The sequence below is a fragment of the Helianthus annuus genome, chromosome 16 (assembly GCF_002127325.2).
Source record: "Helianthus annuus cultivar XRQ/B chromosome 16, HanXRQr2.0-SUNRISE, whole genome shotgun sequence".
Taxonomy (NCBI): domain Eukaryota; kingdom Viridiplantae; phylum Streptophyta; class Magnoliopsida; order Asterales; family Asteraceae; genus Helianthus; species Helianthus annuus.
Window position 1 is genome coordinate 107,218,197 of NC_035448.2, and position 21,137 is coordinate 107,239,333.

The window sequence follows — 21,137 nt, forward strand, 5'->3', positions numbered from 1 at the left end:
TGATTTAACAAAAAAAACTTAACTGGGTTAGGACCAAAGGACAAAACGTGCATGATTTTAAAACATCAAGTACAAAACTCGTCAATTTTAAAGATAAAGGACGCCTTTTGAAATCGAGTACAAAAATAAAGAACAAAACTTACAATTCACTCTTTATTTTATTTTATTTTATTTTATTTTATTTATTATAGACTTAGGGGGTGTTTGGGATTGCGTTTTCAACCTGATTATTTGATTATTGTGTTTTGAAATTGCAAAAAATCTATTTTGAGTGTTTAGTAAAAAAATTAATAAAAAGTGATTTTTTACGTTTTGTAGAGTTCAAAACGTGATAATCCATAAGTAGGTCACCCCTTGCTGCAGGAAAACGTGATAATCCAAAAACTGATTTTTTACGTTTTCACTTATTTATTTTTTTGAAATATATATACTTGCCAAACACTCAAATAGTTGATTATCTGATTATTGTAATATCAAACAACATAATCAAATCCAAACAATGTTGATTATCTGATTGTTGTGATATCAAACAACATAATCAAATCCAAACACTATCTTTCTGCAGCACGTTTTATTACAGCTAATTATCTGATTCTGATTATTCAAAACGCATAATCTATTTTCAAAACTCAACCCGAACACCCCCTTACAATCAATAACTAACTACAAGGGTCAGTAATGACTTTCAACAAAAGACGGGGGAGTAATAAAAGATTTAGAATAACCCTCAAGGCCTCAATACACCCGGTATAACGTAAAACCCTATACAGCCACACCGAGCAAGAAGGTTCTACACACACACACACACTCAGATCACACATTTCAATCTCATCAATGGCGGCCAGAAACGCACTCCTCAAGTACCTACGTGTGAACGTCACACCAGCTCTTCAATCTTCTTCCGCTCAAAACCCTAGCGCTATCGGAGGAGGACTGATTCAGCTGTTCCGGCGCCATTTCTCCGAGGAAGTTCGAGGATCGTTTCTCGATAAGTCAGAGGTCACCGATCGAGTGGTTACCTGCGTTAAAAATTTCCAGAAAGTTGATCCGTCTAAGGTATATAAAGTAATTTGAATCGGTGTTTGTGTTCTAGAGGTGAAATGTTAAATTAGGGTTTCTATGTTTTTGTTGATTGTGTGACTGTTTGAATGGGATTTGGAATGAAAAGTGTGTATGAAATGAAGTGGATTAATTAGCTATGTTATTCTTTGATTTGAATAATGATTAAGGAAGCATGGGTTTGGTTTGTCAATGTGCTAATTTAATTAGTTATCACTGTGAAATTAAATAATTTACATCACACAGATATTTATGTAAAGAGAAAAATGTGTCTAAGGTGACTTATAAGCTGTAAGCAGAATGTGTTTTTCTTCGAAATCAAGCCCTTGCCTCAATGTTCGTATGTATGGTACCAAGGTTTAAAAGAACGGAAACGAGTTTCGAGGCGTTTTCCCTTCGCCTCACGAGGCGTAAGCCTTGAGGCGAAACGAGGCGTAAGGCCGAGGCGGTATTTAATAAATAAATATAAAAATTATATATATTATAAAAATAATAATACCAACTAATTTCATCATCAGATTTATCAAAATCATCAAAAACACACTTAAAAAAGAAAGGAAATGCTCGAAATTGACACAAAAAGTCAAAAACATCAAAAACAACTATCAAAATCCCCTGAGGCGCAGCTTTCTTAGCGCCTCAGCCCCTCTGAGGCGCATATACATTAAAACACCATGAGGCGCGCCTCAGACTCGTTTTTTGGCCGTTTCGTCTTGAGGCGCGCCTTGAGGCGCACGCCTCAAACGTTTTTTAAAACCATGGCTAAAACCTAAAGGTAGTATTGATTGTCGGTTAAGCGAGTTGATTATGTGCTCCTTCTGGTTTCCAATTCGTATTTAGACCAACAGTAGGCATGTATTTGTTAATTGTAGAAAAGTAAAATCATGGGCAGGTTAGCATGTGAATAGGATGGCCTTTGGTTTAATCAAAGGCAGATGATGAAGAGATTAAAAGTTTGACAACAATTCGTGTTTTCTCTTTCTTTTGTATGATTAGTTTACTTGTATGTACTATAGATGTAAATGTTTGAAATGGATTGTGCTAAACTAATATGAGTATTGGTTATTGGAAAATCGAGTTTCTTAACCTTTTGGTTACCTTTGTTATTTGGAGGTGTATTACTAATTTTAATATTTAATGCCTGGGTCAGCCCCTAATAAGGATGCATCAACATTCATTTATTCTTAGAAGCAGTATACAGGCAATAGCTATCTATTACTTAGGCAAGAGCTTGGGCATGTGTTTAATATTAAAGTGCATAATAGGTTACAGTTAGGCAAACCTATTTTTTTGTTTGTATGTATTGCTTCTAGATATGAATATATGGTGCTTTTCATCTCTTTGGGTAATCCCTGGAATGGAATTATCTTTTTTTCTTAAGTTCTAGAAGCACCTCTTCTTTATTATGGTTGCGTTTTAGAGTAGGTGGGAATGTGGGATTGAGATGGGGAAAGGTAATAAACTCATGTTGTAGTAAATTTGTGACTTTTTATGTAGTAGATACAATGCTAGTCATTTTGCTATTGCAAAGATCTTAAAAGGCGCATATTTCTTTTCTCAGAACAATTATTGTGAACTTGAGACAGCTTTTGATTCATTTTTTAGCATATGCTGTTGAGTAGTATTTTTCAAATCACATCATGTGGTGTTTTATATTTTTATTTGTTAGGGACAATTTCAGATGTGCCCCTGAATACTTGCATAGTATCATATTCACCCAACCGAAAGTTTGATATCAAATACACCCATTCAGAATACTTTAATTTATATATTTACCCATTTCATTAAATACAATCTAAAATAGGACCATAATACCCTTTATTTTTATTTTTTTTTCATAAACTTCAAACTCTCAAATCTTAATGCAAGTTTTAATGGAAGGGTATCATCATCATCATCATCATACTCGGTAAATCCCACCAATAGCAAAGCTAAGGTAGGGTCTGAGGAGGGTAAGATGTGTAGACAACCTTACCTCTACCCCATAGGATTAGAGAGGCTGCTTCCAGCGAGACCCCTGGCTCGATAGTAGTTTTGTATCAAGCCTTGGACACGAGGCACATAACATTCAACAATTGGGACAAAGTCTGATTTGTGCATGTACCCCTTGTCTTTCGGCTATCAACGCCACCACATGATGCATGATTAGTCGTCCGCCGACTTTTAACGTTATTTTCACGAAATTAGTAAAATAACGTTAAAAATAGTGCAATTTCACTTTTGCCCCCTGAGGGCCCACACATTTATGCATTATATGCGTACACCACAAGCAGGGCGTATTTAAAGGAAGGGTATAAATGTCATCACTTGGAAATGGGTGCATTTGATATTATGATGTTTTTGCTGGGTAAATTTGATATTGTAACAACTTTTGAGGGGGATACATGTAATTATCCCAACTTGTTAAACTTATGAAAGAAATATTCACATAGTAGCCATCATCAATTTGTATGCTTTTTTGTTATTGTGTTATGACGTCTTTGAGTCTTCTGTACTCTCTCAAAGATTACTAAATTGCCATATGTTTTGACTAATAGAAGGTCACTGTTACTCGTACTACTGCCTACGTGACCCAATGATGAGACAATGTAATTATAACATTGTACAATCACCAGCTGAAATTGAACTTTTTTGTGTATGTGTGTCTCTAGTGCGGTTCACTATTATTTATGCTTGATCATGATGGGTTTCACTTGGGTTTGTCTATGTTATATCTTTGCTTCATTTGTTTGGGTGTTCTTTCAGTTTTTTAGGTTGTCTAGTTGTTTAGTTGAATTCATATTCTTTTGTAGATTGTTTTTTGTGTATTGAATATTGTTTGTCAAAAAACTTTGATTTCTAATATCAGTTTTTAAATTTGACATTCTTTTTAAAAAGAATGTGCACTTTTCAAGTAAAGAATGTGACTTCAGTTTATACATATCACAAACAGATAAGTATTGGTTCTAAACATAGGAAAGAAGAAATGCATCTTTATGATCTCTTTCTTTTTTCTCTTTTGTTATTTTAATGTTTATTTTTGTGATGGGTTTCATGGTTTCATTTAGCAAAAAATGCGTTTCTTGTATGGAGAGGGTGGTTTACTACTTTACTTGTCACTGAAGGTGGCAAGATAATACCCAATTATGGATAATTAGGTCGATTTGGGCTATAACGGGTAATATGGGCTAGAATGAAAACAGGTTGAGTGGGTCAAGCCAATAAAAACAGAAGTGTGTTCACACTAAACAGTTCATCAAAACCTTTTAAATAGCTTTATTTTAATTGTGAAATTATCTTTTGTAACAATATAGTTTTCTAATCATATATTAAACATTTTATTTAGAGTACAATAAAATTAAAGACAAAAGTGTTTGGGGGTCGGACCAACTCAACCCATTTTGACAAGTACTAAAATTTTCTCTTTTTCGGCTGACCCGTTACCCAACCTGGCTGATCCGCTCATTTTCCACATATAGTTTTCGTACATACTTGACAAGTGAGAACTAAATTATGTCCTGAAAATGATACTTATCACTTGAATCTGAAACTAGATTCCTCGTATTGTGCAGGTTACACCTACTGCCCACTTCCAAAATGATCTCGGGTTAGACAGTTTAGATACAGTTGAGGTCGTGATGGCTCTTGAAGAAGAGTTCGGGTTTGAGATTCCTGACAATGAAGCAGACAAAATTAGTTCTATTGAGCTTGCTGTTGACTTCATTGCATCTCATCCTCAGGCAAAATAAGAGCAGTATGCCATCAACTATTTTGTTTTATTGATTTAAAATGCGCAAAAAGTATTTGCATCTTGGGACTATTTGTTCTTTTGAGTATTTCTATTTTCCTCTTTTGGCACTCTAAACCTGCATACCTTGTATGATCTTTTAAGTGCTGCTTCCTGTTTTGCATAATTCCAGGTATTGGGAAATTACTTTAGTATTATTTGGAATGATTATCGACTGTGGGATATTAGTTTGTTGATGATTTTTTATTCGATGAATACCCATTTTTTGGCCTTGTTGAATAAAGTCAAATATTTGATTCCCTGGTAGCTTTAGGATCAGATTGTTTATTGTTGGTTAACTTCCATACTGATTTTTTGGTTTTAAAAAGCACAAGGTGCATCAAGGCGATAGGGTTCCCAGAGCTGAGGGGAGAGGCGAAGGCGTACAGATCATGTACGCGAGGCACTACGTATTTGTTCAGTATTTATAAATTACTTATATAATCTTAATTGTTCAACACCTAAATTTTGAAAAAAAAAAACAAGATAAAAAATTATGTTAATGTACGATCGAGTATATAAAAACATCTTTTACAACTTATAAGTAATACATGTTCAAAAGTTGAATTTGTCGAATGACCGACATATTGTACAATAACCCAACACCCGTGTATAATAAATAAAAATAAAAAAATAAAAACAAAGAAAGTAGAGAATTTATGGTCACTTTCAAGGCGTTTTCCTTTCGCCTTACAAGGCGTAAGTCTCGAGGCGAAACAAGATGTAAGGCCGAAGCGGTATTAATAAATAAATATAAAATTATATATATTATAAAAATAATACTACTAACTAATTTCATCATCAGATTCATCAAAATCATCAAAAACACACTTAAAAAAACATGAAATGCTTGAAATTGACACAAAAAGTCAAAATCATCAAAAACAACTATCGCGCCTCAGCCTCTCTGAGGCGCATATACATTAAAAACACCATGAGGTTCAGACTAGTTTTTTGGCCGTTTCGCCTCGAGGCGCACGCCTCAAACGTTTTTTAGAACCATGGTCACTTTTTAAATGATAACTAGATATTGATTCATCAAAATCATCAAAAACACACTTAAAAAAACATGAAATACTTGAAATTGACACAAAAAGTCAAAATCATCAAAAACAACTATCGCGCCTCAGCCTCTCTGAGGCGCATATACATTAAAAACACCATGAGGTTCAGACTAGTTTTTTGGCCGTTTCGCCTCGAGGCGCACGCCTCAAACGTTTTTTAGAACCATGGTCACTTTTTAAATGATAACTAGATATTAGGATGCAAAATGTAATTTAGTGAAAAGAAACAACTATAAACATAATAAACATAACCTAATTCACCTATCATTTTCATCTCAACTCCATCTCAATGGCAACATTCATCTCATCTGTATCACACAACTCCTACTCGCCTCTATCTTTGTCACCGTTTTTCCACTTTTTAACTATTGAACCTTTGATTTGAGTGATGGACGTGCTTGTTCACAGGCCTCACCTTTGGTCAATAAAAGCACATCGTCGGTTATCTAAGGTCGTGTTTCATGCGTGCTTTTCTGCAACTAAGTTTATGTTAGGTTTTCTTGGGACCTATTGGTGTTGAAATTGATGAGATCTAAGTTTCTAAACAAATTTACAACTATCATATGAACATTAAAGCTTTCTTTCAAACTTATTCTATGAGTAATTGTGATTTATTATAGTCTATATAAAGTCAGGTATTGCAATTTGTGCATTTGGTAACTTTGTAGTCAATTGTCACTTGAGATGGATTATTCATAGTGGGTTGACTTTAAGGTTTTATAGGGACATTTCTATGTTGACTTTTTGTGTTTTATGCTTGTTATTGTTGGTGTTGAAATGCATGATTTGCTACCAACAAATTCACCTTAGAGTGGAGGGTATGATTAATCATTCTAGGGTGATTGAGTGAAATCCTACCCAATAATATTATGTCATGTCAACTCCCCATTCCAATTCTCATTTTGCACTCAATCAGGGGGTATGGTTAATCACCCTAGGGTGTTTGAGTTATATATTTTTTGATTGGTTCCTCTCTCCTCTCTCTCTCTCTCATCCATCACCCTTCTCCATCATTCGGTGACTTTACACCGATTTTGCTCACCTCTCTCCAACTCACCGATCATGTTCATCAAGTGGGTATAGTCACCGATCGGTGACTCCCACTCCCCGCGCCACTCACCGAGCATTATACCCCCTACCCTTAGTATTGTATGAGAACTAAAATTCTGTGTTACCTCAATATATTATGACTATTAAAGGATATTATTTGCTATTATTTCAACTAAAGTCTATTATCAATGCAATAAACAATACATATGGGGTTTTTATTATTGATCCATATGATTCTTGTATTCCCTTACTCTCTTTTCCTTTATCCATGTGATACTAGGTCTTGGTTCAACACGAACCCTCTTCCCTTTATCGCACATTGTTGACAACTTTCATCTTCTTTTCCCTCTCATTTAGCCCCTAATCCAATCACGTCTGTCTTCCCCCCCCCTCCTCTAATCCATCCAATCCCCATCCCCTTCTCTCGTATCATTTTCCTTTTCCAACTTTTTCTTTCTAACTAGTATGAGTGTTAGTGAGTAATCTCATTGCTAAAGGAGAATATTATGTAAATATCAAGAAGTTCTTCCTTAGGGAAGAACAGTTATGAATAAATATCAGTTTCCTTTTTATCCCTTTGTTCATCTTTAAAGATTTTTGCAAAACCTGGAGCCCTGGAGCCATAAAAAGTACCGTTTAGGCAGGAGGCCGTGTAGGAAAGAATTGGTTGGGTTGGTCACTTAGAAAAATCAACTTAAAGATTTACCTAGTCAAATAAAAAGGAAATGTATGTTCTATTCTAACTGTTAAATTACTTCGAAATATTTATATTAATATCTCCTTAAGCATTTTTATAAACAACTGTTTTTACAAACAAACACAAACATAATCGATTAACTAATATCGAAATCAAATGATTTATACTATCATAAACTTTAGTCAATAAATGACTACAAAAATGAATATAATATTCAATTTTCCAAATCAATTCATCGACAATTTACTTCAAATTTGTCATCTATCGATTGGTATGGCATCTTTTGGCAAATTAGAAATCATGAACGGTATCGTTTATTTGAACATACCTACTACTACTACACAAAAGTCTACAAATGAGGACTATGTTAGTAACCACAAATTTACTACAATCATTTATGTAGTAACAAAAATTTTAGTAAACAAAAATTTACTAGAACCATTTCTAGTAAACAAAACGTTACTAGAACCATTCCCTCTCATTTAGCCCCTAATCCAATCACGTCTGTCTTCTCCCCCCCCCCCCTCTAATCCAATCACGTCTGTCTTCTTTTCCCTCTCATTTAGCCCCTAATCCAATCGTCGGTTATCTAAGGTCGTGTCTCATGCGTGCTTTTCTGCAACTAAGCTTATGTTAGGTTTTCTTGGGACCTATTGGTGTTGAAATTGATGAGATCTAAGTTTCTAAACAAATTTACAACTATCATATGAACATTCAAGCTTTCTTTCAAACTTATTCTATGAGTAATTATGATTTATTATAGTCTACATAAAGTCAGATATTGCAATTTGTGCATTTGGTAACTTTGTAGTCAATTGTCACTTGAGACGGATTATTCATAATGGGTTGACTTTAAAGTTTTATAGTGTTGACTTTTTGTGTTTTATTCTTGTTATTGTTGGTGTTGAAATGCGTGATTTGCTACCAACAAATTCACCTTAGTATTGTTTGAGAATTAAAATTCTGTGTTACCTCGATATATCATGACTATTAAAAGATATTATTTGCTATTATTTCAACTAAAGTTTATTATCAATGCAATAAACAATACATATGGGGTTTTTATTATTGATCCATATGATTCTTGTATTCCCTTACTCTCTTTTCCTTTATCCATGTGATACTAGATCTTGGTTGAACATGAACCCTCTTCCCTTTATCGCTCATTGTTGACAACTTTCATCTTCTTTTCCCTCTCATTTAGCCCCTAATCCAATCGCGTCTGTCTTCTCCCTCCCCTTTTTTTTTGTCATTTCACACGTGCATGACATAAAACTTTAACCCCATTCAACCCACATGCCATTGGTGTTACTTTTATGCATACTTTTAGACTAAAGATGTAATTTCTTAAAGTTAGAGAAAAAAATAACAAACCACAGAAACAGGAACAATACTTAACTCTAACAAAAATACAAATAAAAACTTTGCTAGTCATGGTCATTGGTTGTTAAGGTTCTATTTGATTATAATTATCCGACTGTTGATATCTTCAATATAATCATAATGGTTATCATCTCTTATCAAAGTTTTTAGACATCCAAAAATACAAATATATATATATATATATATATATAGGTTAGGGATCATGAGTGAACAACATTCATGGTTGTGAACCTTGTGAACTAATCTCAACCATTGGTTTTAATCATTGATCATTAGGGCAAGATTGGAATTTTATAGATTATTTTTTTTTATTAAATTCAGTTACAAATCACGGTTTTAATCATGGATTCGGTTACAAATCCTATATTCTAGCATATTACACGTGATCTTTTATAATTATATTCAAATTATTTCTTTTACTAATCCAATTTTTGAAACGCTCAAACCCTGAGAATTCCTCAAACTCGTCGTCGATAATGGATGGTGGTTCTAGCAGCGGCTTGAATGGACGAGCTCCAATCGAACAAGATGAATTAAATCCAGTTTTTTACACCACCATGAATCGTCCAGGTTCAGTTTTTTATATGTTTTCTCCGGTTTTTTTGCATCTGAATCTTCGATTACAGTTTGTAGTACTGATTTGTCCAGTTCTTTTGTCGTTAATTTTATATGCATGGCTTTTAATGATAACTATTCCGTGTTCTTTTACTATGTTTTTTGTTGTTTATCATGATTTGTTTTACAGATTTCAGTGTTTTGTTTACAGATTTCGTGTTGTAACTGAATTGTTTGTATGTTAAGATCAATGTGCATGTACACTAATGCACTGATCACTCCTGAGATATTGGATGCATTTTTTTATAGATGTATATTGTATATCAGAACAACAGTAGGTTATAGACAATATGTACTGATCACTTATGGGATGTTGCTAGCTTTTTTTTTATACATTAATTTGTATAACTCACTTTCTCATGCTTAATTAATTACACTTGTTTTCTATATTAATTATCAGAGTCAGTTGCTAGCAATGTTTACGAAACACCTAACGGCACTAGGTATTGGACGCCAGTTGTTCCGCCGGGTTTCAGACCTGTTGTCAAATCGAGATTTAGTTCGATTGAAGCTGCTATTGCAATGTATGAGGAATATGCACAACTTGCGGGGTTTTGTACACGGTTGGGTACTTCTAAGAAACAAAAGATCGGCGACAAAGAAATAACGAATTTGCGATATGTCTTGTGTTCGAGAGCCAACAAGCCTAAAGACACCGATGGTCATACGTCTGAAGTTGATAATATTTCCCCTAAGAGACGATCAAACACAAAAGTTACAGACTGTAAAGCCTGTGTGAAATTTAAACGTTTGAAGGCTACTGGTGAGATAGAATTATATAAATGGGTAGAACAACATAACCATGGTTTTACGTCTCCTGATAACCTTGATTTATCTCTGAAGAAGAGGAAGCTTGATTTTTCGACCACCGAGTTTATAGCAAAATGCCGTAATGCTAACATTGGTCCCACGAAATCCCACAAACTTCAGGTTGTCATAAAAGGGGGCCATCATGCCGTCTAGGGTACCGTTGTTGACTATAAAAATTGTGGTAGAGATATACGAGATTTCATTGGTGAAAGAGACGCCCAAATGTTGGTTGACAAAATGAACGCAAGATGCAAGAACAAAGAAAATTATACATTTGATACCCAAATTGTTGACACGGAACTCCAGCTGATTTTTTGGTGTGATAATGTTTCGAAATCGAATTACGAAGCATTTGGTGATGTTTTGGCTTTTGATGCAACGTACCACACGAACATGTAAGTTATAAATTCCCATATTATGAGTCTTTAGTTATTTACATTTACGTGTTATAATTCATTTTTTTTACAGGTACGATATGATTTTTGTTCCATTTACTGGTGTGGATCATCACAAAAAATGCACGATATTTGGTGCTGGGCTACTTCATAACGAGACAATCGAGTCATACACTTGGCTTCTTCAAAAATTTCTCCAAGCTCATAACGGTAGACAACCTCTTTTGGTTCTAACCGATCAGGATTGTGCTATGAAACAAGCGGTTAGCAACGTATTCAACCAATCGCATCATCGGCTATGTATGTGGCATATAGTTCAAAAGATACCATCTAAGGTATTTCTTTACAATCTTTATGATTATAACCTTTTTTGGTACACTAGTGTACACAAAACAGCATACACTGGTGTCCATTTTTCCATATCTTTATTTTGCAACACTTACCTGTTTTCATTTCGAATATGCTAACTTTTTCATTTTTGTTTTATTTTTTCTTTTCTGGTTACCAAAAAATAGATAAAGGGGGACAACTTGACCAATTTAGAGATTAAGGAGAAATTTCACAAGCTTGTTTGGAACGTCTATATCAAACCTGAGACGTTCGAGCAAAGGTGGCATTCATTGATCGCAGAATATGGGTTAGAGTCTCATAAATGGTTGACAGAGATGTTCGTAATTCGGGAGCAATGGATCCCAGGTTACTTCCGTGAAATACCGATGAGTACTTTAATGAAAACCACATCCAGATGCGAAAGTGCGAACCACATGTTTAAAGCAGACTCAAATGCACATAATACACTGGTTCAATTCATGTTATGTTATGACACGTCCATCGATGGGTTAAGAAACAAGCAAAGGGAACTTTGCAATCATACTGAGACTACCAACCCGGATAAATACAAAACAACCTACAGGATTGAGCGTCACGCGAACGTTGTATATACAAGGAAAATTTTCTACGAGGTTCAAAAGCACATTTTCGATGGTACAGAATTTAGTTACATTGCCGAACGGTCCGTGGTTGATGGCATTCATTGTTTTACTGTTGCACATCTGGATCATGAAAAGGAAGTTGTAAACGAGTTCAAGGTTAGCCAAATTGCTCTACTTAACATGATTACTACCTAATCTCGTATTCAGATTTCTTTATTCGTCATGTTTTATTAATGTACATCAGTGTATATCACTCACTGAAGTTATACTAACCAGCCTATCAACCACCTTTTTTTAGGTGACCTTTAACAAGGAAGACCTATCGGTTTCTTGTTCTTGCAATGGTTTCACTCGTGATGGATATCTATGTCGCCACGTGTTTTGTGTCTTTAGAAGCCATAATATTCATGAGATCCCAGCCAGATACATTCACCCGAGATGGAGACGGAATGCTCTTCCGGGTGTTGTGCATAGTTTGGAGAACAGGTTATCCGTAGACCAATCTAGGAGTGCAGTATTATGGCGAAGAATCGTAGAAAACATGGACATGTGTAGAGATCGTGTACGGGGCAACATTGACAAACTAGAGGAACTAGACTCACATATTCAGGCACTTAAAGATAAGATATTTGCTGAAGTTCCTTATGATACAAAAATTCATAGAAAGGGTCTAGCAATTCAAGAAGTTATTGCCCACACTGAGCCGGACGAGATCTCGTGTACGGCACCCAAGAAAATTCGTAACAAGGGTTGTGGGAAGCACAAAAGACCGATTGGTCCGCGAGAACAAGCAATAAAAGCTGCCAAGAAGCCAAGAAGGAAATGTAATTATTGTGGCAAACGAGTTAGAAAACACGACAAAAGGAATTGCCCTTTAAAAAAAGGAAAGCCAACTAAGGATGACTCGTCTACAGATGAGGATGCCGATGAAGACGAAGATGAAGAAGACATGTGTTACACCCTTATTTTTATACTAGGATTTAATATCTGTTTTATACCAAAAGCCATTAAAATTTACATAAGTTTCAAAACTTTACTAGTTAGCCTACTAAGAACAAAAGTAAAACATAATATTGTTGTTTAAGACTTTGATTTCAACAAAAGAAACACTGTTTAACAAGTTTAACATAGCGGAAGCTTCGAAATGGAGTGTTCGGTTCATTCATCTTGTCGCTTGATCGCCATCCTTGACTTCTAATCACCTAAGAATCAACAATTAGATCGTTAGCTCTTGATATTTAAGAATGATAAGGTTTAAAGACTAAATTCCCCATTAAAAGAATAGGAAAAATAAAAGTGTTCCAGGCTCCACCGTAATATACGGTACCACCGTAAATTACGGTGAGTGCTGGAAATTTCTGGTTGCACCGTAACACAGGAGAGAACCTCCGTAAATCAAAACCCTCTACCGTAAATTACGGTGACACTGTAATTTACGGTAGCACCTGGGAATTCATGGTTTTGTTTGGTTTGAGCATTTCAACCAAAATTTCAACTTTCGGATTTCAACATCCTGCATTATCAATGTAGTAAAGGTCTAATGTTTCTAGTACACCATACTATAGCCACTACATACATCAATTATCATGTTCGGAATATAGATCATGTTTACTTGATTGTTTGACCCGTTTGGCTTGCCTACGGAATTTCCTTCCTTCATGGCAACTACCAACGAGCTAAAATTCGTCATTCATGCTAATATTCAATTTAACTAGAAACTTGATAAACAACTACAACGATCTAAATTTACATAATGTAACAAGGCATGTTACATACCTTTCAAAGCGAGCCCTTCAAACGAGCGTCCACACCGGTTTGTCCACTAGATGCCCCGGCTTCTTTTCCTAAAGAGTTCAAGCACTTTATGTTTAGAACTCCATGTTTTACTCACATAACGCACGTTCGTGATACTTCGTATTTATGCATTTAAACTTTACAATTCAGTTTTCTTTTAAAACCTTCTTTGAGGCATTTCATCGAACATTATGGATGCAGAATTTCTATTTCATTTGTTTTCATGTTTATAAGTTGCTAATTGGCCAACTTAACTTCAATTAAGCTATCACATATCATGTAAACATCACCTCTTTCCTGAAACTATCTTCTAAGGTCAATTTTACTAGATTAACCTCTAAGAACCCTAGAAATCATCATCACCTTGTAAAACCCACAACCCACCTTCAAGGTGTTCATGGAGTTTTCTGAATTTAGTCATGATTTCACATGTAATTGGTTGAATTTAACTTCTAAACACCAAGTTGATTCTAAATTAACCAAATAACACTCATGCATCAACAATTTTCCAGATTTCATAACATCATGATAAATTCAAACAAGAAATTAACACAAGTTTTTACATACCTTAGAATCCTTTCGTGATGAGGATCACTAATCTATGTTTAGATTTCGTTTTAGAGCAGATTTGGGCTTTCAATTTGAGGTTTTTGAGAGTTTAGGGTTTTGGAATGGGGTGTCGCCCCCTTCTTCTGCTCTGATCGACCAACACTCCAAAATTTGGAGTGTTTGGTTACTAATGGTAATTAGATTTTAGTTTTTGACAATTTCAGCCCCTCAACTTTGTTCCACACTTTATTTAATGGGTTTTAACCTTTATGAGTTATTTCTAGTCTATCAACTAACTAGGTTAAAGGTTCCTAGTTAGTAAATTCCCGTTTATTAATAATTTATAGCTTTAACATAAAGTTTTATATTTTTGGGGTGTTACAAGTCCACCCCCCTTAAAAGGGTTTCGTCCCCGAAACCGAATTACATACCAAATAATGTAGGGTGGAGTCGCCGCATTTCTTCCTCGGACTCCCATGTAGTGTCTGACCCTTTTCTGTGCTCCCATTTGACTTTGACTTGACTTATTATCTTGTTCCTCAAACTTTTCTCCTTACGATCTAAAATCGCAATTGGTTTTACTGCATAGTTGAGGCTGTTATCCACCTCGATGTCATCGTAGTGGACACGAGTAGTTTCGTCGGCCAAACATTTTCGAAGATGTGATACGTGGAATGTGCTATGAATTCCACTCAACTCTTCAGGTAATTCAAGTCGATAAGCCACTTTACCGACCCGTTCAGTGATTCTAAATGGCCCAATAAATCTCGGGCTTAACTTCCCCCTTTTTCTGAATCTGATGATACCCTTCCATGGGGAAACCTTTAGCATGACCATATCGCCAACCTGAAACTCAATTGGCCTTTTTCTTTTATCTGCGTATGCCTTTTGCCGGTCTTGAGCCGCTTTCAAGTGTGCCCGAACTATATCAATTTTAGCGTTTGTAGCTCGGATTATATCGGTTGGCGCTAGCCCCCGCGGACCCACTTCTCCCCAACAAACCGGGGTTCGACACTTTCTGCCATATAATAGCTCATACGGGGCCATTTTAATGCTCGCGTGATAGCTATTGTTATATGCGAATTCGACCAAAGGTAAATGAACATCCCAACTACCCCCAAAGTCGATAATGCAAGCCCGTAGCATATCACCCAATGTCTGTATCGTTCTTTCGCTCTGCCCATCCGTTTGTGGATGGTAAGCAGTGCTAAGGAACAATTTAGTTCCCATCTGTTCTTGGAATTCACGCCAGAATTTTGAAGTAAACCGGGTATCTCTGTCTGACACAATGGATATCGGTACTCCATGTCTTGCTATGATCTCGTTGGTGTAAACCTCCGACATTTTCTCCGAAGTATAAGTCTCACGAATGGGAATAAAGTGAGCGCTTTTGGTTAACCTATCCACTACTACCCAAATAGCATCAAAACCACGACTTGTTTTAGGCAGTTTGGTCAATAGGTCCATCGTAATTTGCTCCCATTTCCAAACCGGAATTTCTAACGGTTGAAGTTTACCATATGGTTTTTGGTGTTCAGCCTTGACTTGTAGGCACGTCAAACACTTCTCCACGTACTTCACTGTATCCCGCTTCATTCCGGGCCACCAATAGTTTTGCTTCAAGTCGTGATACATCTTGGTCGCTCCCGGGTGAATGGAATAACGGGATTTATGAGCTTCATCGAGTATAAGCTTTTTAACCCCACATGTGTTAGGGACCCAGATTCTATTAAAGCGAGTCTTCAGGCCGTGACTGCCCACCTCTAGGTCCTTAACTTGGCCGATAATTCTTTCCTTTTTCCAGTTTTCTGTCTTTACAGCTTCATCTTGTGCTTCTCGAATTTGTTCAAGCAAGCTCGAAGTCACAACCAGTTGCATTGATCGTACCCGTATTGGGGTATAATCCGATTTACGGCTCAGCGCATCGGCCACTACATTAGCCTTTCCCGGGTGATATCGTATTTCACAATCGTAATCCTTCACCGTTTCTAGCCACCTCCTTTGTCGCATATTCAACTCCTTCTGATCGAAGAAGTATTTCAAACTCTTGTGGTCTGTGAATATGGTGCACTTTACTCCGTACAAGTAGTGCCTCCATATTTTTAATGCAAACACTACCGCCGCCAACTCGAGGTCGTGCGTAGGATATTTCTGTTCGTGTACCTTTAATTGCCTCGAGGCATAGGCTATAACCTTGCCCCGTTGCATCAATACACATCCGAGTCCCGATAGTGAAGCATCCGAATAAACCTCCATGTCTTCAACCCCGTCCGGTAGTGTTAGTACCGGAGCTTGAGTTAACTTTTCTTTTAACGTTTGAAACGCTTTCTCTTGTTCAACACCCCAGATGAATCTTTCTGTCTTTCGGGTCAGCTTGGTTAGTGGCGACGCGATCTTGGAGAAGTCTTGAATAAATCTCCTATAGTATCCCGCAAGTCCCAAAAAGCTTCTAATTTCAGAAGGGTTCTTTGGGGAATTCCATTTTGACACCGCCTCAATCTTTGACGGATCCACCAGTACTCCGTCAGCACTTATAATGTGGCCAAGAAATTGTACCTCTCGTAACCAAAAGGCACATTTAGAGAATTTTGCGTATAGCTTCTCTCGTCTAAGGGCCTCTAACACTTCTTGTAGGTGATGTGCGTGTTCAGCTTCACTTTTCGAATATACCAATATGTCATCGATAAACACGATGACCGACTTATCCAGCATCGGTTTGCAAACCCGGTTCATGAGGTCCATGAAAGCCGCGGGCGCGTTTGTTAGTCCGAATGACATCACAAGGAATTCGTAATGTCCGTATCTCGTGCGGAAAGCCGTCTTCGGCACATCTTCTTCTTTGACCCTTAATTGGTGATACCCCGATCTAAGGTCAATTTTGGAAAACCAATTCGCACCTTGTAGTTGGTCGAATAAATCGTCTATTCTCGGGAGCGGGTATCGATTCTTTACCGTGAGTTTGTTTAACTCCCGGTAATCGATACACATGCGCATACTCCCGTCTTTCTTTCTCACGAACAATACCGGTGCGCCCCAAGGAGACACACTCGGCCTTATGAATCCCTTGTCAAGCAGGTCTTGGATTTGGGACATCAATTCTTGCAATTCTGACGGCGCAAGTCGATACGGGGCTTTTGCTACGGGTTTCGCGCCCGGAATCAATTCGATCCCGAACTCTACTTCCCGTTCGGGCGGTATTCCCGGCAAATCTTCCGGAAAAACATCTTCATAATCTCGTACTACCGGTACATCTCCAATCTTTCGTGATTCTTTTTCGGGTTCATTTGCGTATATCATAAATGCTTTGCATCCTTGCTTCATTAGCTTGTGAGCTTTCAACATTGAGCATACAATGGGATTGCCTCCTTTTTCACCATAGATGGTGACGTGTTTCCCGCTCGGAGATGTCAGTTTTATCTCTTTACGGAAACACACGACTTTTGCGTGGTGTCGAGATAGCCAATCCATCCCAACGACGACTTGAAATTCTCCCATTGACATCGGGATTAGATTTATCAAATATTCTTCATCGTCAATGCTCAGTTTGCAATTTTCACATACATCGCAAACAATAAAACTTTTATTATTACCTATCTCTACTTCTAAGGGCACATGTAATTTAGTTAGAATAAATGAAGGATGTCGAATAAATCCATATGAAACAAAGGATTTATTCGCACCCGTATCAAATAACACACGTGCAGGAATCGAGTTTATAGTAAATATACCTGAGACCACGTCAGGTTCAATCTTTGCTTCAGCGGCTGTTAGTTGAAAAGACCTCGCCTTTGCTTTGGGGGCTTCACCTTTCTGTTCCTGCCCACCCTTATTTTCAACCAACTCCGGGCACTCTGCTTTCTTATGACCCGTTCGGTAACAATTGTAACAAACCGTTACCTTCTCCGGGCATGATAAGGCTATATGTCCCGTTTTCTTGCATATAGGACAAGGCTTATCCTTGTAATGACATTCGCCTTTATGGCCCTTCCCGCAAATTTTGCAACCCGGTGACCCGCCTTTCGTATCAGACTTCTTTGAGCTCTCACTTGTTCGTGCCTTTTTGGTAGGGCTGGGATTTACATCAGGTGCCCTCCGTTCACCCCTTTCGATACTCTTTTTCAGCTCTATTTCCCTTTCCCGAGCAGCATTTATAATCTCGGTAAGGGTCTCGTATTTGGAAGGGGTGATAAACTCTCTATACTCGGCACTCAACATGTTATGATAATAATATATCCTTTGTTCTTCGTTTGTTACAAGATCATCACAAAACTTCATTTTATCCATAAACGTTGCCGTGATCTTGTCTATGGTCTCGTTTTTGTGCCTGAGCTGCATGAATTCTTGCTTGATTTTATTCATAACCGCTTTGGGGCTATGATGCTTCAGAAATGGCGTCTTGAATTCATCCCAAGTCATGATCTTAACAGCCTCAGCACCGATCTCTCTCTTCTTGTTATCCCACCAATCTTTTGCTTGATTTCTTAGTTGACCCGTACCATAGGCCACATAGTCATTTACATCACAATGGGTTCTCTCGAATACCCCTTCGATATCACTTAGCCATCTTTGGCACACTATTGGGTCAACCTCCCCATTGTATACCGGTGGTTTGCAAGCCATGAATTCCTTGTATGAGCAAGGTTTTCTCCCTCCATGTTTTTCCTTTTCAAGTTTTGAGTCGTCTTCTAATTTCTTGATTCTATCTTCTACCATTGATAGAACTGTGTTTTGAATTCTATCAATGAAGCCTGCCAGACTGTTTTCGATTGCCTTTCCAACCTCTTCGGCAATCGCCTCCCTGACTTGTTCGGTGACTCTTGGCACCGCATCATCGTTACCTTTATCAGCCATCTTTGTTTCTGAAATGTTTACACAAGTTGTTAAAACATTCCATTTATAACACATGCTGTTCTTGTTTGATTTTATCAAGTTCATAACTTGATTTAGTCATTCTTGCTGTTGATTCAATCAAGTTCACAACTTGACTTGATTGTTCTTGCTGTTAATTCAATCAAGTTCACGACTTGACTTGATTGTTCTTGCTGTTAATTGAGCTTACTTGCTCATTTCATGCATGTGAGTTCATTTCTCATTCTTTACATAACATAAAGTTTATTAACTGAAATTAGTTCTTACCGGATGGTCGATCAAGCTTGAACCGAACACTTATTGACAACCGAGGCTCTGATTACCAACTTGTTACACCCTTATTTTTATACTAGGATTTAATATCTGTTTTATACCAAAAGCCATTAAAATTTACATAAGTTTCAAAACTTTACTAGTTAGCCTACTAAGAACAAGAGTAAAACATAATATTGTTGTTTAAGACTTTGATTTCAACAAAAGAAACACTGTTTAACAAGTTTAACATAGCGGAAGCTTCGAAATGGAGTGTTCGGTTCATTCATCTTGTCGCTTGATCGCCATCCTTGACTTCTAATCACCTAAGAATCAACAATTAGATCGTTAGCTCTTGATATTTAAGAATGATAAGGTTTAAAGACTAAATTCCCCATTAAAAGAATAGGAAAAATAAAAGTGTTCCAGGCTCCACCGTAATTTACGGTACCACCGTAAATTACGGTGAGTGCTGGAAATTTCTGGTTGCACCGTAACACAGGAGAGAACCTCCGTAAATCAAAACCCTCTACCGTAAATTACGGTGACACCGTAATTTACGGTAGCACCTGGGAATTCATGGTTTTGTTTGGTTTGAGCATTTCAACCAAAATTTCAACTTTCGGATTTCAACATCCTGCATTATCAATGTAGTAAAGGTCTAATGTTTCTAGTACACCATACTATAGCCACTACATACATCAATTATCATGTTCGGAATATAGATCATGTTTACTTGATTGTTTGACCCGTTTGGCTTGCCTACGGAATTTCCTTCCTTCATGGCAACTACCAACGAGCTAAAATTCGTCATTCATGCTAATATTCAATTTAACTAGAAACTTGATAAACAACTACAACGATCTAAATTTACATAATGTAACAAGGCATGTTACATACCTTTCAAAGCGAGCCCTTCAAACGAGCGTCCACACCGGTTTGTCCACTAGATGCCCCGGCTTCTTTTCCTAAAGAGTTCAAGCACTTTATGTTTAGAACTCCATGTTTTACTCACATAACGCACGTTCGTGATACTTCGTATTTATGCGTTTAAACTTTACAATTCAGTTTTCTTTTAAAACCTTCTTTGAGGCATTTCATCGAACATTATGGATGCAGAATTTCTATTTCATTTGTTTTCATGTTTATAAGTTGCTAATTGGCCAACTTAACTTCAATTAAGCTATCACATATCATGTAAACATCACCTCTTTCCTGAAACTATCTTCTAAGGTCAATTTTACTAGATTAACCTCTAAGAACCCTAGAAATCATCATCACCTTGTAAAACCCACAACCCACCTTCAAGGTGTTCATGGAGTTTTCTGAATTTAGTCATGATTTCACATGTAATTGGTTGAATTTAACTTCTAAACACCAAGTTGATTCTAAATTAACCAAATAACACTCATGCATCAACAATTTTCCAGATTTCATAACATCATGAGAAATTCAAACAAGAAATTAACACAAGTTTTTACATACCTTAGAATCCTTTCGTGATGAGGATCACTAATCTATGTTTAGATTTCGTTTTAGAGCAGATTTGGGCTTTCAATTTGAGGTTTTTGAGAGTTTAGGGTTTTGGAATGGGGTGTCGCCCCCTTCTTCTGCTCTGATCGACCAACACTCCAAAATTTGGAGTGTTTGGTTACTAATGGTAATTAGATTTTAGTTTTTGACAATTTCAGCCCCTCAACTTTGTTCCACACTTTATTTAATGGGTTTTAACCTTTATGAGTTATTTCTAGTCTATCAACTAACTAGGTTAAAGGTTCCTAGTTAGTAAATTCCCGTTTATTAATAATTTATAGCTTTAACATAAAGTTTTATATTTTTGGGGTGTTACAACATGGAGACTGAATTGGACGAAACTGATAGGGATGGCAACGCTAGCGATGA

At 36.8% G+C, this 21,137-nt stretch overlaps 2 protein-coding genes and 2 long non-coding RNA genes across 4 annotated transcripts; 2 read left to right on the top strand and 2 right to left on the bottom strand.

Moving 5' to 3' along the window:
- Positions 1-741: 741 nt before the first annotated feature.
- On the top strand, positions 742-5,047 carry LOC110915265 (acyl carrier protein 2, mitochondrial). Its single transcript, XM_022159933.2, has 2 exons — positions 742-1,056; positions 4,611-5,047. The coding sequence occupies exons 1-2, from the start codon at positions 835-837 to the stop codon at positions 4,785-4,787; spliced, it is 399 nt and encodes a 132-aa protein (XP_022015625.1). The 5' UTR covers positions 742-834; the 3' UTR covers positions 4,788-5,047.
- Positions 5,048-10,666: 5,619 nt separating this feature from the next.
- LOC110919434 (protein FAR1-RELATED SEQUENCE 5-like) lies at positions 10,667-12,855 on the top strand. The gene is made up of 4 exons (XM_022163701.1): positions 10,667-10,839; positions 10,913-11,174; positions 11,355-11,927; positions 12,070-12,855. Exons 1-4 carry the CDS (start codon positions 10,667-10,669, stop codon positions 12,853-12,855), a joined length of 1,794 nt encoding a protein of 597 aa, XP_022019393.1.
- A 23-nt stretch (positions 12,856-12,878) lies between these two features.
- On the bottom strand, positions 12,879-14,338 carry LOC110916395. The gene is made up of 3 exons (XR_002579707.2): positions 14,133-14,338; positions 13,548-13,615; positions 12,879-12,973 (listed from the first exon to the last, which is right to left on the bottom strand). It is a non-coding gene; the product is annotated as an uncharacterized LOC110916395 (long non-coding RNA).
- Positions 14,339-19,466: 5,128 nt separating this feature from the next.
- On the bottom strand, positions 19,467-20,926 carry LOC110916394. Its single transcript, XR_002579706.2, has 3 exons — positions 20,721-20,926; positions 20,136-20,203; positions 19,467-19,561 (listed from the first exon to the last, which is right to left on the bottom strand). It is a non-coding gene; the product is annotated as an uncharacterized LOC110916394 (long non-coding RNA).
- Between the last annotated feature and the right edge of the window lie 211 nt (positions 20,927-21,137).